This window comes from Hoplias malabaricus, chromosome 12 (genome assembly GCF_029633855.1).
Source record: "Hoplias malabaricus isolate fHopMal1 chromosome 12, fHopMal1.hap1, whole genome shotgun sequence".
Lineage (NCBI taxonomy): Eukaryota > Metazoa > Chordata > Actinopteri > Characiformes > Erythrinidae > Hoplias > Hoplias malabaricus.
Genome location: NC_089811.1, coordinates 24,273,320 through 24,289,811, shown reverse-complemented (window position 1 = coordinate 24,289,811; position 16,492 = coordinate 24,273,320). Strand labels below are relative to the sequence as shown.

General features: G+C 42.2%; 1 protein-coding gene and 1 long non-coding RNA gene across 2 annotated transcripts in view; one reads left to right on the top strand and one right to left on the bottom strand.

Moving 5' to 3' along the window:
- Positions 1-16,492, bottom strand: part of itgbl1 (integrin, beta-like 1) — a 120,687-nt gene that overhangs the window by 52,252 nt on the left and 51,943 nt on the right. The window contains exon 6 of the mRNA XM_066685829.1: positions 2,549-2,689. Coding sequence (XP_066541926.1) covers positions 2,549-2,689 — 141 coding nt within the window. The remainder of the gene's footprint in view (positions 1-2,548; positions 2,690-16,492) is intronic.
- Positions 1-16,492, top strand: part of LOC136710361 (uncharacterized) — a 68,524-nt gene that overhangs the window by 23,089 nt on the left and 28,943 nt on the right. The window lies entirely within an intron of this gene.

Sequence of the window (16,492 nt, the reverse complement as noted above, 5' to 3'; positions counted from 1 at the left end):
TCTGTGTGATTGTTGGTGTGATTGCGTGTTTGTGTGTGTGTTTTTTTTTTTTAAAAGTAACAGGGTGAGCTCAACGCTAATGCAAAGCTCCAGTGGCCTGCGTATGAAAAAATGTGGGTTCTGAATGTACTCCTTGATCAGAGCAAAAATATTTCCATTCCAGCAAGCACACACAGTCCTGGCCACTGAGTTATTCCTCGTTATTAGAAGCAGATGTCCGTCACGTTTCATGTTTGCCTTATGTTAGTGAGCCCAGGCTAATCCAGCAGGTCTTTGTTTACTAAAGGGGGGTAGGGGTATTGAGGTGGGGTGTTGTGGAGTCCCATAAGGACAGCATACAATTCCACCCTGAATGCTTCAGCCATTTCAGCACTTTCACTGTTGCAGTGCGTGATGAGAGTGGGCCACTTTTAGGGAGTTGCTCATTCAAACCATAACAATATTGACTTACTCAGACCCTTTATTACTTACTACTTACTCAGGATAAGTAGGCAATGACCTTTCTTGGCCATTTCATTCTGAGAGGCCCCTATAGATGCTTTATAAATGTATAAATGTTAAGATCATTTAACTCTAATGTGTGTAAATTAAAACAAAATGACAGTGTATTGAAAAAAAAAAAACACATTAACATCACTGTGCTTCACACCAGAAATCTTGATCAGTCAAAATTTTGACTGTTTGGACTCTTTCATTTTTCACCAGAGCTATACAAGCCATACTGTAATCCATAAAATACAGACATGTTTCAGGTATAAATACGGCTGCACCTACTGTACAATTCTGCAACATAAAGAAATCAAAATATTAAAGCAGCCTACTTGTTTCCACACTCATTCTCCATCTGATCAGCTCCACTGACCATATAGGAGCTCTGTGTAGTTCTACAATTACAAATTGTAGGTCTTTAGTTGTTCTGCATAAATTTAATTCCCCTTCAAACTTTCCTTTAATGATCAGGACCACCACTTTACAGGTGTATGTGTAACCTTTACACTTTACATTGTAAAATGGCTTTTGGCTCTGTGCTGCAGTGACACTGACATTATGGTGGTAAGGGGTGAGCAATATGGATTTAAACTAATGTCATGATATTTCAGGATATTTTTGAGATAATTCTTGGCTATATTACAAATGCTAAATATTGTAGTTTCAAGAACATAATATTGCATCAAATTAAGTGAAATAAGTTGAATTATATTTTTATATAAATGTAGATGTTTCAAACATTCAGTAGAAACAAACCAAAAAATTCTGTAATAAATAAATAGTGTAAAGTAAATAAATCTACCACAAAACTAGTGCAGAAAGTTTAATATATCACATACTGAATAGATGCTATGTTGAGTGAGTGTAGTCTGTCTGCTTAGGTTAGAGCTTACGTTCACTGTTGAACTCTCCTTTCAGGCATTTTTGACTTTTCTTCTACTCAGCTGGATAATTCAACTTGAGGTGCTGAAACAGATTAGTTGTTTCTCACCATTTTGTTGTTACTGGCTTCTTGCCTGTCTTACATCTTACATTTAACCATGGTTTTTACATCTAGTTTTGGAGCAGATCCTACCACTACAGAGCCACTTTCTGCCAAACTGGTTGCTGTGCCTAAATGCCTCATGCAATGAACATATTCATAATAGGCAGAGCTGAATGATGTCATTGCATCAATAAGTCAGAATATTGCTATAAACACTATTTGTGGTAGTTTTGTTTTATCTTTTAAAAAATTGTCAATATTCCAGCAAATGATATGATATGGCTCAGCCCTACTATTAGTCTGTGTTGTGCTGGTACAAGTGGATCAGACACAACAGAGTTTTAAAATTCCTCAGTGTCCCTGCTGGACTGAGAATAGTTGACCAACCACAAGCGTCCTGTGTGCGGCATCCAGTGACCACTGAAGGACTAGTGGACAACTAACACAAATTGTGCAGGAACAAATGAACTCTGACTATTCATTTGGGTTTGTCTAATACAGTGGCCATGCAACACAGATTAAAAAAAAAAAAGTTTGCAGAAAGAAAGTGGACGATAATCTTTAGTTGTACAAGTGCTAGGTTCATCTATATGATCAGTGGAGTTGACCACATGTGTATGTTTGTTTTATATTTAGCAGTATGCCTTACAGTATGACAAAAATGGCATATTTACTGGTGAGCAGAATTAAAAATTTACATAATCCTTACCTAATAACCCACATAAATGTTTGTGTAGACATTATTCATTAAATTGCTAGTGGCCTAAAGACTGCTTGTGTCCATTTTCATGACATTTCACTTTAGTGAGTGTCTTTATAGACCATACTCAGTCTCTAAAACCACATAAATGTGTTTTAGCTGACTGAACAGGCTAGTACTTTAGCATGATGCTAACAAAGTGTAAAAAATCCTTCATTACCAACTTCATTAGGCTCATAGCTTTAGTGAAAAACTAAAGAAGTCAGCATTTTCCTGTCTGATCAGCCTATGCAGTTTAGACATTGTGCATTAGATTACCTTTCATGTTTAATTCAAACCAAAGATAAAAGGAAAAATTATGGAGGGTGTTTTACCAGAGCAGAACTCATCAGCGTATCTATCGTATGTAGCATGGCAGTTCCTCTCATCACATTCACAGGTATCTCCATGGATGTCCCCCCAGTCTCCCGAGGGGTCTACATCATAGCAGGTACATTCTCCACATATACACGTCCCTATGAAGACACATTATGAAGGAAAGTCAGCTTTAGAGTGTAGTACTTCAACAATGGTGCCCTAAAGTTTTGAATGGCACTTTCACCATAGGACTTGATGGTTAGTCATTACTTGATGCATCAAAGCAATGAGTATATTTCAGTCCAGAATCATGTTGTGAAGTGAAGCGTGAACTGCTGAAACAATGACGTAATATAATGTATCATATTCACTACACCACATCAGGTCAAGTCTACAACACCGTGGCTCAGAAAGCATTTGGCTTTCATGATAAAGGCATACAATGTGGACTGTACACTAAAGGATCATTGGATGAGGAATATCTACCTTTTATGTACTGTGCCATTGACTATAGAGGAGGACTTTTGTCTTTCTTTTTTTCCACCTACTTTATTTACATTTCACCCTGCTCTTCAATGGTCAGGATCACAACAAAGGATAGATCATTCTCACTGCTGCAGTGACACTGACAATGTGGTGTGTTAGTGTGTTGTGCTGGTGGATCAGACACAGCAGTGTTGTTACTGTTGCAACGCTCGGCTCAGCACTGCAGAAACTGCACCATGTACCTTTTGGAGGAGGATAGGAAACCACCTTTCATCCCCCCTTGATTTCAGAATAGTGCTGTAAATTACACTCTGCAACTTTAGGGGTAGCCTTGGAGAAAAATTCCAACTCTTACCTAGTGTTGCTTTAATATTAGTGTTGAATATGGGGGACTTCTTTAGTGACCAACGATGAGATGGTACTGTATTATTTGGAAGGGGCTATAGCCCCCATCAAACTGGTTTAATGATGCCAATGTTTAGATTAAAGACGGGTAAGTTTTGAACTGGTTTATCTCTCTCCCTTAATGATGTGGGCTCTCTAAGCACATGTATCTGGACTCGCTGCCTAAAAGATTATTTCACTGTAATTGAAGTGTTGCTGAAGGTGAGAGGCGGCTTCCCCCAGGTTTGTGGTTTTCTGGAGCAGCTCCAAATCACAGTAAACAGAGCCTGGATGGAGAGAGAACACCTCCTCTCAGACTGAGCTGGGTTTCAGCTCTGGGGACACAGCCAGGGGAAGCACCTCCACACTCACACACCCGAGCCAGTCCAGCAAAAGCTAAGCTTTGTGTGTGTGTGTGTGTGTGTAAATCCCATTTTGTCTTATCTGCTCCAGTGCGAGGAGAGCACACACTGAGCTGCGCCAACTGGCAGCTTCCTCACTCTGCTGCAGCCACCAGCAACTAAACCTGCCATAGACCTGCATACAGCTTATATATATATATATATATATATATATATATATATATATATATATATATATATATATATATATATATATATATATATATATATATATATATATATATATATATATATATATATACACACACACACACACATGGAGTTCACTTTCCTTCTGTATTTGTCTCACTATTCTTTCCAGAAAGAAGAACACGTACACATATCATTATATTTTAGATTATACAATGGTCAGATTATTACACACTGTAGAGTATTGTATAATGATCAGAGAATTTTTGAAATGATTTCTTTTCCAGTCTGGACAGATATTATACACTGTCAGAAAAACTGTCACTGTAGCGGTACCTTTTTGCTGTCACTTACTTGTGGGAACATAATTGTACCTTATTATATTATAATTGTACATTTTTCAATTGTGTTTATTTAATGTGCTAAATTTAATCTCCATGGCATATAGTATGTTGTATTAATTTACACAGTTCTATTCAGATCTTTATTATAGACTACAGTGACATATTTGTAGGCATTTAACTGACACTCAGTAAAATGTAAAAGACAAAGTTTAGTCATCTAGTTATCATCACTAGATATGCAAGTGGAAATGTCAGTGTATGTGTAGAAATTCTCAAGACATCAACGTTATTCCTGTAGATGTGCTACAAACTACTGATAGACTGTCAGTAGTGTACACATGGGTATTTCAATAGGACACCTATTAATTCTTCAGCAGAATGCATATAGATATTTCAGTAGAATTAATGTGGAAATAATGATGCTTACTAATAGAAAGTCATTAGAGGTACACTGGGTCTCTTAAGTAAGCATCTGTAGATGTGAATTTGGACCATCGAAATAAAGTGAAACACTGTCTAATTAAGTAGCTACCTTGATGTTCTACAGACAAAATAATACACATTGTAGATTTACAGATACACAGTTGACCTTCAGTGTGGTTTTAACTTATGTTTAGAGACTTGTTGAAAATAATTATTTATTATTGTCAGTTCACTTAAATCTGCTAATATTGAACTCTTAATTTATTGAGTAATGCAGCAGTCTTTTTAGCCAAGACCTACTTAAATAAATTCAAAACCATAATATAATACAACAAAAGGCAAATATTACAGTATTTCATTTACATTTAAAAAATGTAAAATAAAATAAAATATCAGCCAGGTCAGTGATATCAATAATCTTTAATGTGCCATGAGTCCAAATGTGGTTACAGATGCACTTTTAACAGGTTACTGAAAGTATGTTGAATATTAACAGGGGGACCATCAAAATAAAGTATTTAATAATATACAGTCTATAAACTTGAACTGTATACCCCTTTGTGCTTTCTTGTGCTCCTGGTGTCTTTTTTACTAAAATGTGGCAGAAATTACTTTCAGCTACATGCTTTTACTTTTGAGAAGTCATTGACAGTGGTTAACTGTTAGTGAGTTTCAAGTCGTTATTTTTGTCTTTATTACTATATACAGTGTGTATAATACACAGTAAAATGAAACAACATTCCTCCAGCCCCAAGATGTCACATATAACAACTCACCTTCATAAGACTACAGAGTGAATAAAATATGTAACAATGCAAGAGAAGTTAAATTTGTGAACGGGGTTATTTAAAAACTAGGTTTTTGTTTCTTACTTATTAATAATAATAATAAAAAAATGCATTCAAAATTTCAAAATAAATCATGTTTACTGATTGGATACTGAATCAGGATCTCGTTTACCCTTGAGAGCCAACATGTGCATAGATTGAACATGTAGAGAAAGAGCTGTTATATTCTGTTTGAATGTGTTATTGAAGCTCAATAGTTCTGTTTAAATAAACATCCAGTAGGAGCTTTGCATGTGGCTGGGCTCGAGAACAGCTTCCAAATCAACTTTACCCAGAGACAAGACTGAGTCAAAACTATGTTGAGACTGAGACAAGAAAGACCATTAGCATTAACTGAATCTGAAAATGTAAAGCTAAATAATATGCCCGTGGTTTAAGGGTTTCATTGCCATAGTGCAAATTTAATCCAGAACAAGTGTAGAAAAACCCAAAGTCTATAGTCGATGACTGATGGTTTTTCATTTCTCTCACACTCGTCTATGTGAATCTGTTAAAGCTGATATTAATGTGAAGCCTTGGACAGTTCTGTTTTCTCTTTGAAGGCCGAGCTATTTCTGGGATTGAGTGGTTCGTTGACTGGCTAAATGCGAAAGTGATGTTGGCATTTAACAAGATAGCAGTGATCCACTGAGAGCGGTAAATTGCACAGCAGAATAGGTAATTGAAGGCTGGAATAGCGGGAACAGAAGGGGCTGGAGTGTAGTCATGCTTCTGTTTTTTCATGTGCTCTGAAACAAACAAATGCGAGCTCACTGAAAGAGCGACAGCACCTTCATCCTATTTCAATTTTGTCTGTTTAGAGCATTGTGGTGGCTCTGAAAGCTTTTCAGAGATTTAATGTTTAAAGTAGGATGCCTGTATGCTACATTTACAACACATCTGAGAATGACAAAGTTTCCGTTATTTTTGTAGCCATCTCAGAAGAGTTGGGATGTAGAGAACCAAAGTTTCAACTGATGCATGCTTGTTAACTATGTGGCAAGATAAGTTTGTCTTTTTTCGACATTTTTGTGAAATTTATTCCTGAATATTTTAATGTGCACCTGTTGCTAACATAGGTTTATAATCTCAATTAAAAAGCACTAAACATTACAACGGTATTTATATTTACCACCCATGAAAGTTTAGTCATACTACCCGGTGCAACATGTCAACAAGGGGTGTATAAGTCCTTCCAAATCTTCTCCAAAAATTGCACAGTACAATTTATGCAGTGCTGAACCTGGAGTAGCAATGACAAAGTCTTTGTTCTCTGTAGTATCAGTGGAGCATCACAATTAATTGGAACATGTCATTTTAAGCTAAAAAATATTACCTAGTGCTTGTTTTATGCATGGTGTATACAGGCTCATAGCGTATTTTCTATTTTATTTTTTTAACTATACAAAAAATGTGATCTGCCTAAAGGGTAGTAGTAATGAACGTCACTCTTGTGTGACTCCAGTTTGTACAGTAAAAAATCTCATCTGAGACCAGCTGTTTCACTGCTGTTTTACATGCCCTTAGTAACTTTGCCAATACATGAATTCCAGCTGAGTTCTTAAGGGTTGCTCCGTTACAGTATTGGCTCAAGTGAAGGTCATCTAATAAACATTGTATGTCAACTCAAAACACATCACTGAGGTGTCATGCAGTCTACTTTTTGAACATAAACTCTGAAAAAAATCCTGACTTGACTCTTGACTTGAAGCCAGAAACATGAAAAAAAACTATACCAACTTTATCACTATTTTAAAATATTTAATATTAAACTAAATCACCACATATGTGGCCATCTACATTATTTAATTGGGGACTGCTGAAACACCTTTGTATCAGTGGAGTTTGACTCCACTGTGGAATTAGATTTATTATTTAAAATAACAACAACAACAACAACAACAACAACAATAATAATAATAATAATAATAATAATAATTGTAACTGAAAATAAATGACATCAGAAGTGAAACTTGGAACATATTTTCCAAGCAAACTTCCTTTGGTTCACTTGTTCTTTGATACGCTCCACTCGCTTGATTCTGACATTGTCTAGTAAACCGGTTTTACGGGACTAGGTTCCCGTTGGTCACTAAGGTTTGGAGTGATAGCTCAGATGCTCTTCTTTTTTGGCTAATAAAAGAACCCTGCTGTCAGTAGAGCACACGGTACAAAACGCTGGTTACGTATGTAACCGTGGTTATGTGAATAGTGGATGACCGCCAGGGCGGTGCCAAAAGTGGATGTATCCCTGCCGTGCCACGGCCAACCGAGAGCGTATGCCAACGAAGTCACTCACGTGACACAGCGTGAGAATCCCACGCAGTATATAACTGCTCGGATCACGCTGTACTGCCTCAGGGACCTGGATCTTCTCGCCTCTCCGAGTGACCAGGAACCCTGGCAGTCATCCACTATTCACATAACCACGGTTACATACGTAACCAGCGTAATGTTTCATATCTTCTGACCGCCAGGGCGGTGCCAAAAGTGGATGACGTGTATCAACGATGTCACGAGGAGGATTATTGACAGTCTGCGACCCGGGATAGAACTGCTGTAGACAGTCCCTCTGCAGCTGCAATGTTCACACTATAAAATCGGGAGAAGGTGCACGGTGTGGATCACGTAGCCGCCGTGCATATCTCCTGCAAGGAAACACCTCGGAGTGCAGCCCAGGAAGTTGCAACACCCCGGACAGAATGGCCCGTGATATGGTAGGGCATCTGGAGGCTTGCAGCCTCATAAGCCCCTCGAATAACATCCACAAGCCAATGGGACAGTCGTTGCTTAGACAGTGCCATCCCCAGCTTGGCGACAGAGAAGCAAACAAACAGCTGATTGGTCTTCCTTACATTAGCCGTAGCGGTTACATAGGCCCTAAGGGCATGCACAGGGCAAAGTAAGGACTGCCTTGCATCAGAATGGTCTGTGTAGGCGGGAAGGTCGATGGCCTGATTCACAAAGGCAGGTTCCAAAATCTTAGGCAGGAAGGCAGTGTTCAGCCTCAACCTGACGCTAGAATCATTTATGCCCCACTGCAGGCATAAGGGGCTGATGGACATAGCATGGAGCTCACACCTCCGCTTAACTGTGCAGACGGCTAGTAAAAAGGTGGTCTTCAGGGAGATCCACTTGAGGCTCGCCTGTTCCAATGGCTCAAAAGGTGCCTGACAAAGGCTGTCTAGCACCAGTGAAAGGTCCCAAGGTGGAGACCGAAGTGTACGAGGCGGGACCAGTCGTCTCGCCCCCTTCAAGAAGGACGTAATCAATTCCTGAGAACCCAATGAAACACCATCAGACAGCACCAAGTGGTGCGACAGGGCGGCCACGTACACCTTAAGTGTAGAGGGAGACTTCCCTTCATTCAATTGTGACTGCAAGAAGGACAGAACTGTCTGTAGCATGCATGAATGTGGGTCCAAACCTTGGCCAGCGCACCAGACCTCAAAAAACTTCCATCTGCCCTTGTAAAGGGCACGAGTAGAGGGGGCCCTAGAATTATGAATAGTGTGTTGCACCTGGGGAAAACACGACTCTAGCCCAGTGGGGGGCCTAAGGGCCACAGCCACAGTCGAAGCCGTTCTGGCTGAGGGTGCCACACCTGTCCTCTCAGTTGTGAGAGCAGATCTGTACGACTCGATAGCTCCCATGGTGTACCTTGAACCAGGGAAAGCAGAAGAGGAAACCATGGCTGGTATGGCCATTGAGGTGCCACCAAGAGAACCCGATGGTTTTCCCAGCGTACTCTGTCCAAGAGAGCTGGAAGTAGTGGAAAGGGAGGAAAGGCATATAGTAGTGCCCTCGGCCAGTCGTGGGCTAGGGCATCCTCGCCCAGTGGGCTGTCTTGCGGCTCTTCCGAAAACCACAGGGGGAAATGCGTGGTGTCCCGTGAGGCGAAGAGATCTACCTGAGCTTTCCCGAACAACTTCCACACTGACTGAATCACCTCGGGATGCAGTCTCCACTGTCCTGAGTGTATGGTGTGGCGGGAGTGGGTGTCCGCTACGTTGTTGGAGGAGCCAGCCACATGTGCCGCTCTGAGAGACAGGAATCTTGGGTAAGCCCATGTCCACAGACCCTGGGCAACGCTCAGGAGCTCGCGGGATCTCGTTCCGCCAAAGTGATTCACATAATACACCGCTGACATGTTGTCTGATCATACCAAGACATGCCTCCCTTGGAGAATGGGAAGAAAATGTCTCAGAGCAAGCCATATTGCCCGCAGTTCCAGCGTGTTGATGTGGCTCTGGGCCTGCCGGTCGGACCAGAGTCCCTGAAGTGCCCTGTGATGACATACTGCCCCCCAGCCAGTGGGGGACGCGTCTGTGGTAATCACTTCCCTGCGGGAGGGGATGCACCCCAGCCTGATACCTGACTGGAGGAAGGTGACCGAGGTCCATATGTTCAGGGCAGAAACACATTCTCCTGAAATGTGGACAAGAAAATGCCTGTGATGCACTGCATCCAGCCTTAAGCTGGTGATCCACATCTGGAAGGGTCGGATGTGGAGCCTCCCCAGTGCCACCACCTGTGAGGCTGCGGTAAGCAGTCCCTGTAGCCGCAAGAGATCCAAAAACCGGACCTTGCGTCCTAGTTTCAAGCGGCGGATGGCGCAGAGTATGGCTCGAGCACGAGCCCAAGGGAGGGATGCTCTCATAAGGTGTGAGTCCAGCACCATTCCCAGAAAGGTGATGGTTTGGGTTGGAGTGAGCACGCACTTGCCCCAATTTACAGTGAACCCCAGTGCCTGTACGTGCTGCAGCAACTGGAGTGTGTCCTTGTGCGCACGCTGTTCTGTCGGGATGCACACGAGCCAATCGTCGAGGTAAGGCAGAACTTTCAGTCCCTCTGCCATAAGTGGGGACAGTGCGGCACGTACGCACCTTGTGAAAACCCTGGGAGCCAGGGAGAGGCCGAATGGTAAGACACGAAATTGGTACACCTTCTGATTGAAGGCAAACCGGAGGAAGCACCTGCGCTCCGGAGCAATGGGAACATGAAAGTAGGCGTCTGCAAGGTCGACAAGTGTGAACCATTCTGCCTTGTCGATCATACGAAGGGTGACCGCTGTGTGCAACATCCGGAACGGTAGAACCTTTAAATAGGCATTTAGCCGCCGGAGGTCTAAAATGGGTCTGAGCCCAGCATCCTTTTTGGGAACCACAAAGTAAACAGAGTAAAAACCCTCTGTCTGAACATGAGGGGCCACTAACTCTATGGCTCCCTTGTCCAGGAGAACTCGAACTTCCTGGGAGAGCCTTGCTGCCCGGTTTGGGTCTTGAACTCTGGTAAACAGTGGGCGAGAACTTAGGAATGGCCGGCGGTGAAACTGCAGCCTGTAACCCCTCGACATGGTCCTGAGGACCCATGGATCTGAGACCGTCCTGTCCCAATAAGCTTGATGGAAAGCAGGGAGGGGTCCAGTCACCGGCCGGGACATGTCAGCGACGATCTGCTGTAGTACCGTGGGGTACATGCCGTCTAGGGGGCCGTGCATGCCGCCTAGGGGCCGTCACAGGAACCGTGGAATCGCCTGGGCGGACCTGGGGAGCTGGAGTGCTAATCCGCCGTCCTCTGTCATGACTCCGCACTCTGTGCGGTGGGCGACGAAAGCTCTGTGATTGTCCCACGCCATTAAGTTTCCGTTCTTCTGTGAGGGAGGAGCGGCGCTCCAGGGCTTCCTTGGCTGCAGGGCCAAAGAGATAACCAGGAGCCAGGGGTACTGATCGTAGTGTGGCACGGCACGGCTCGGGTAGCGAGGACTGGGCCAGCCACACTTGACGACGAGCATGTAGACTTGTGGCCACAAGCCGTCCAGTATCATGGGTCATATAGCCAGCTGTTAAAAGAGCCAGATTCAGCAATTCTTCTGGAGCGGTGGGGTCCTCTGCGGTAGCAGGAGGGTTCTGAAGGGCTATGAGCAGGATGCATAGCGTGTTGAGCAACCTACCCAGCCGCGTCGCTGAATTATGCAGTTTAACAACCATTTCGTCCGTGCGTCTGCATTCCACACTGGGGCAGCGGGGCTCCTCATCTGGTGAAACCACCGTTGAGGCTACACAGGGGTCGATAGGCGGCATGTTCGCTAAACCGTATTCAGCCGCTCCAGACATGGAAGATAGCATGCGAGCCGTATCTGTCGGACGACATGCTCTCTCACTACGAAAGGCGGCAGAGAATTCCGCCACAAAATCCTGACATGGGGGTACTGCAAGTCCGTCTGCCTCCAAGCGCTTAAACAGAGCGTTAGCGCGCAAGCATTCTGCCGCTGGGGTATCCAGGCCCAGCCTGGCCAGGGCTAGTTTCAATGTCTTTTCCACCGAAGACCTGCGTGAAGACGCCGGAGGTGTTTCTCCATCCTCTCTAGCTCCACTCGAAGAGAAAGAGCGAGGCGGCAGTGGGGAGCTCGGGTTTAGAGTAAGGGCCTCAGTCTCACGACCACTAGGTGGCATGGTCGGGAACCCCATGTCCGATGCAACCGTGGAAAGAATATCTAAGTCCGGCTCCGGAGGCAGCAACCCAGAGTCCTGAGAATCCACAGAGGCTTCTTCCGACTGCCTCTGATTCTGGCTGCCCATAGCTAAAACCAAGCTCTTCAGCTGGTTCAGCTCGGAAAAAACAGTGTCCATCCTGTCAGATAGAGCCCCATAAGACTTTTTCCGACGCGGCTCTTCCGCGAGGCGCGGGGCGCTTCTTTTGGCTCGTGTTTTAGGTGCAGCTGCAGGTAGAGCGGCCGTGTTCCGTGCCTCAAGGCCCGCCAGGCGTTCCTGGCGAATGGCCAAGGGCATCACCGCGCAATCAATGCACGGGTCCGTAAGTGCCTCGCGCAGGTGGTCCAGGCCCAGACACGACGGGCACAGTCGGTGTCCATCGTTGGGCTCCAAAATGGAGGGGCAGTGAATACAGCTAATCTGAGATAGCATTGCCAAGGAGAAAAACCTCTGCGTCACAAAAGCCATTCCTTACCGGCGTATACTGCGTGGCCTCAGTGGATTCGGTGTACCGAACACTGAGGAGCAGAAAGGAAAAACGCGTCGATGCCTAGCGCTGTAGCCCTCGGTGTACCGCGGCTTGTGCGACTAAAGGCTGGAGAAAAGTACTCACCCGTTAGGTTCGCGGTGATTCGTACTGCGTATAGGCTCGTACCTAAGCACTGGTGTACCAGGCTATGTACGGCGGTCGGCTGACGTATCCCTCGAAGAGACGTGAAGAGAAGAAAAATAAACAGCTCTAGAGGTCGGGAAAAATTCCGAAGCTCAAGGCGAGCTGCGCTCAATCGGCTTCCAAGGCGAGAAGAGAAGGAGGCAGTACAGCGTGATCCGAGCAGTTATATACTGCGTGGGATTCTCACGCTGTGTCACGTGAGTGACTTCGTTGGCATACGCTCTCGTTTGGCCGTGGCACGGCAGGGATACATCCATATTTGGCACCGCCCTGGCGGTCAGGAGATATGAAACATAACTGGAAGTAGCTGAGAAAGAACTTTGTTTGGTATCTTAAGTCATGTGATTATTTATTACATTATAATGCATTTTCTTTATTTATTATTTAATTTATTTAATTATAACGGATACTTTTGATATAGTCTGTTAGTTCGTTAATTTATTCATTCATTAATTTTCTGTAACTGATTCATCTGGTTCTTGGTTGTGGTAGGTTTGCAAGCTAAGTAATCTGAAACCACAAAAATAAGTCAGTATTACCCACCAATGGAGCAGGAATAGAGCAACCAATGTTTCTGGGTGGTTAAAGTTTATGGATAAAGTCCCTTGCTTCAGCAAAGGGGCCAGTTGGCTTGCTGGTTATGGAGAAAGCCCATCTCAAGCAAAAACATCCAGTCAACGTGTTGGTTGTGCAGTGATCAGAGGAGGGTTGATGGTATTGTGAAGCTAGTGGGGAAAAGCAGTAAGTCAATTCCAGCTACAAGACAAGGCATTAGTCATTTTATTTTAAAGGAAACATCAACAATTCTGGGGGAGTGCTGTTATCTCTGGTTTGTTTACTTTCAGAACCTCTGTATTTTTTAAGGTGGAATGGGTTGTTAGAGGGAAAAAAAGGTTATTTGTACAAGGGTGAAGTTTATCTTATCTGTAAGTTTTTATTCACTGTTTGAATTACCACAGAAACTCATTTGTAACTCGAGTTGTTTAATTTCCTACTAGTGTATGGTCTGTGTTTATTTACATGCAGTTAGCAGTCTCCAAAATTTGGCCTCAATTCCAAAATAAGTAATCTAAATCAGCAAAACTAAATAAATATAACCGACCTATGAAGCAGTAATTGAGCAATATCCTCATCTCAATTTATTCTTTTCAAGATTTGAAATATACTCTGCTGTCTAAACATCTCCAGATGGCATTTCTCTGCTGTAAGCAAAGAGACAGTGAGCCTAGCATACTGGACAGAGGCCATATTTTAAAGTATTTATTCTTCTGTTTGCAGACACTGGCGCTTTGGAAACATATTAAACCGGTTTCCAGCATGTAAACAAACTGGAGAGGTTTTAATTGGGGGAACATCCTCTGAATATTATTAAAAACTGTTTTTTTATTATTTAAAACATGACTGTCACCTGTAATGTGTGCATTTTATTCAAAAGCATTGTTTAATTTTAACATTTTTCTTGAAATGAGAAATGAGCATTTTATTTAGAAGATGTTATTTATAATTCATTCTATTCAGTGTGAATTGAACTGTTACTGCAGTTGTATTTTAAATTGACATTCAGTTGCTGTTAACTACACAAAAGTTTGAGCTAACTAATAGGCTACTTCAATATACAGACTATAGCACTGATCATAATGCAAGTTAGATATTTTAATGTTCCAGACCTTGGCTTGAGAAAAATGTCTCTAACGGGACCTTAATGAATTTTAATTAAATACCCCTTGTCTGGTAATATGTTATGATATATTGGTGTTCAATCCAAAAACAGTATGTATTACCCAATGATGAGTTAACTGATTATCCTAGTGTGGCCATTCTAACCTCCCTTCTTTGCAATCTCCTCCCTTGTCATATGAGAGAACACTTATATAACATGTGCTACACTTCCAAGTTGTGAGTCAAGGTTACTGAGGACATGTTACAAAGAGTACTGAAAAGGAAGGCATTTTGGTTTGCATGTTTGGATTTCAAATTTTGGCAAGATCACAGGATTAGCTGGACATTCAAGTGGTACTACTGGCTGAGAGGTTTGCATCCCCCTGCCAGGACAAGAGCTTGAGCCCTGCCACTGCCAAAGCCATCCATGACTGAGGCAAAGCTCTACTGCTTGAGTTCTCTGAGTGGAAATTATGGCTCAGTTCTAAAAGGGTTCAGGCCAACCTTGTGTATCTGGCAGCTCAAGTATCCAGAATTAGGCCGGACTTTCAGCTCTAATACATTTTCAAATTAAATCTACCAAAAAAATGGTTCCTCAGCAAAGCCATCAGAGGAACTCTTTTAGAAACATTCCTTTAATTTTTAAAATAATTATTATTATACATTTTCAGAAAATGGGTCGGCACTAACCACAGCAGAGTGTAAAATAAAAGATGTACAGTTTCATTACACATGTTAATATAATCATATTTTATACCCATATTTTGCAACGTTTTCTCCCCAATCATAACTTGTCACCACTACTACCCTAATGGATAAGACTCCCCTAATTGCATGCAATCACATTAAAATTCAGTAGAAATAAAATTAAAAGTTTAAATGATAAAAAATTTAAAACATAAAAGACAAATAAAACAAAACTGAGCTGTAATCCTGCACATATATGAATGTTTTTAGTCTTGAGTTCCAACTGGTTCCATTTAAGAGTGGCATAGTAACTAAATGCTGCTTCTCCATGTTTAGTTTTCACCTTAGGCAGGACTAACTGACCATTTCCTAAAGATCTGAGAATACTGTTCCGCTAATATCTCTGTAGCAGAGCTGATAAATGCTGGTCCTACATTATAAAGACATATATAGACCAGTAACAATACCTTAATATAGTGCTAGGCGATATGAGCACAAATCAATATCGTGATTAATTGTACATTTCACCACGATTATGATTAATGAACGATTATTTTGTTTTTGTATTTTTGACTCATAGTTCAGTGACGAGGCTTGTGCTGTAAATATGCTCCAGTATTAAAGCTGGGATATTTTTTCTAATGTTGCTTGGATCTTGTACCTTTCTTGTATTTTAGAGCACTGTTTATATTTGGTGTGTGATTGTGCTTTGGTCACTGAAACAATTTTTTTTCAGCGTTTACATTTGGATTCTTTTTTGTTCTGTTTCATCTTAATTATAGTCAAAACACAGCACGTCCAAACCACAGACACTGTGTTTTTGTTTGGTACGAGCTGCTCGATTTGCTTGGTCAGCCTCTTCATTTAGGTTGCTACCATGTGGCAGATAGGGGAAGAATCATGTGACTACAGCTTGGGAGCGTGGTTTTAAAGAGACAGTACCTGAACACACAGTGGGGACATAACAGAATTAAGGATGGCATATGTGATCTTTTATTTTACTCCTAGTGAGAACACTGGCAGCTGCATTTTGAATCAGCTGAAGCCGTTTAATTGTCATTTTTTGGGAGTTCAGTTAAGAGACCATTACATTAATCAATTCTGCTAGAAAAAGAAGCATGGTTAAGTTTCATTAGGGTTATTTCTTTTTACCTGACACATGAAAAATTAATAACTTGTGCATAGTGCCGATTAAGACATTATGTTTTGGAAATGATATCTGAATGTTAATATTTTACTTTCTCACAGTACTGTTTATCAATTTTCTTACAGACTATGACTCTTTCAAAAGCTTTTGGAAGATATATAGCATGCAGCTTCATGTGTTTTGAGAAACCATGTGCTTTTCTTCTCAGTCTCACATTGGTTGGCACTGTACCATAAAAGGAACATTCACACAGCGAGTGGAAACTGGCAGAGTCTAACTCTGGGGA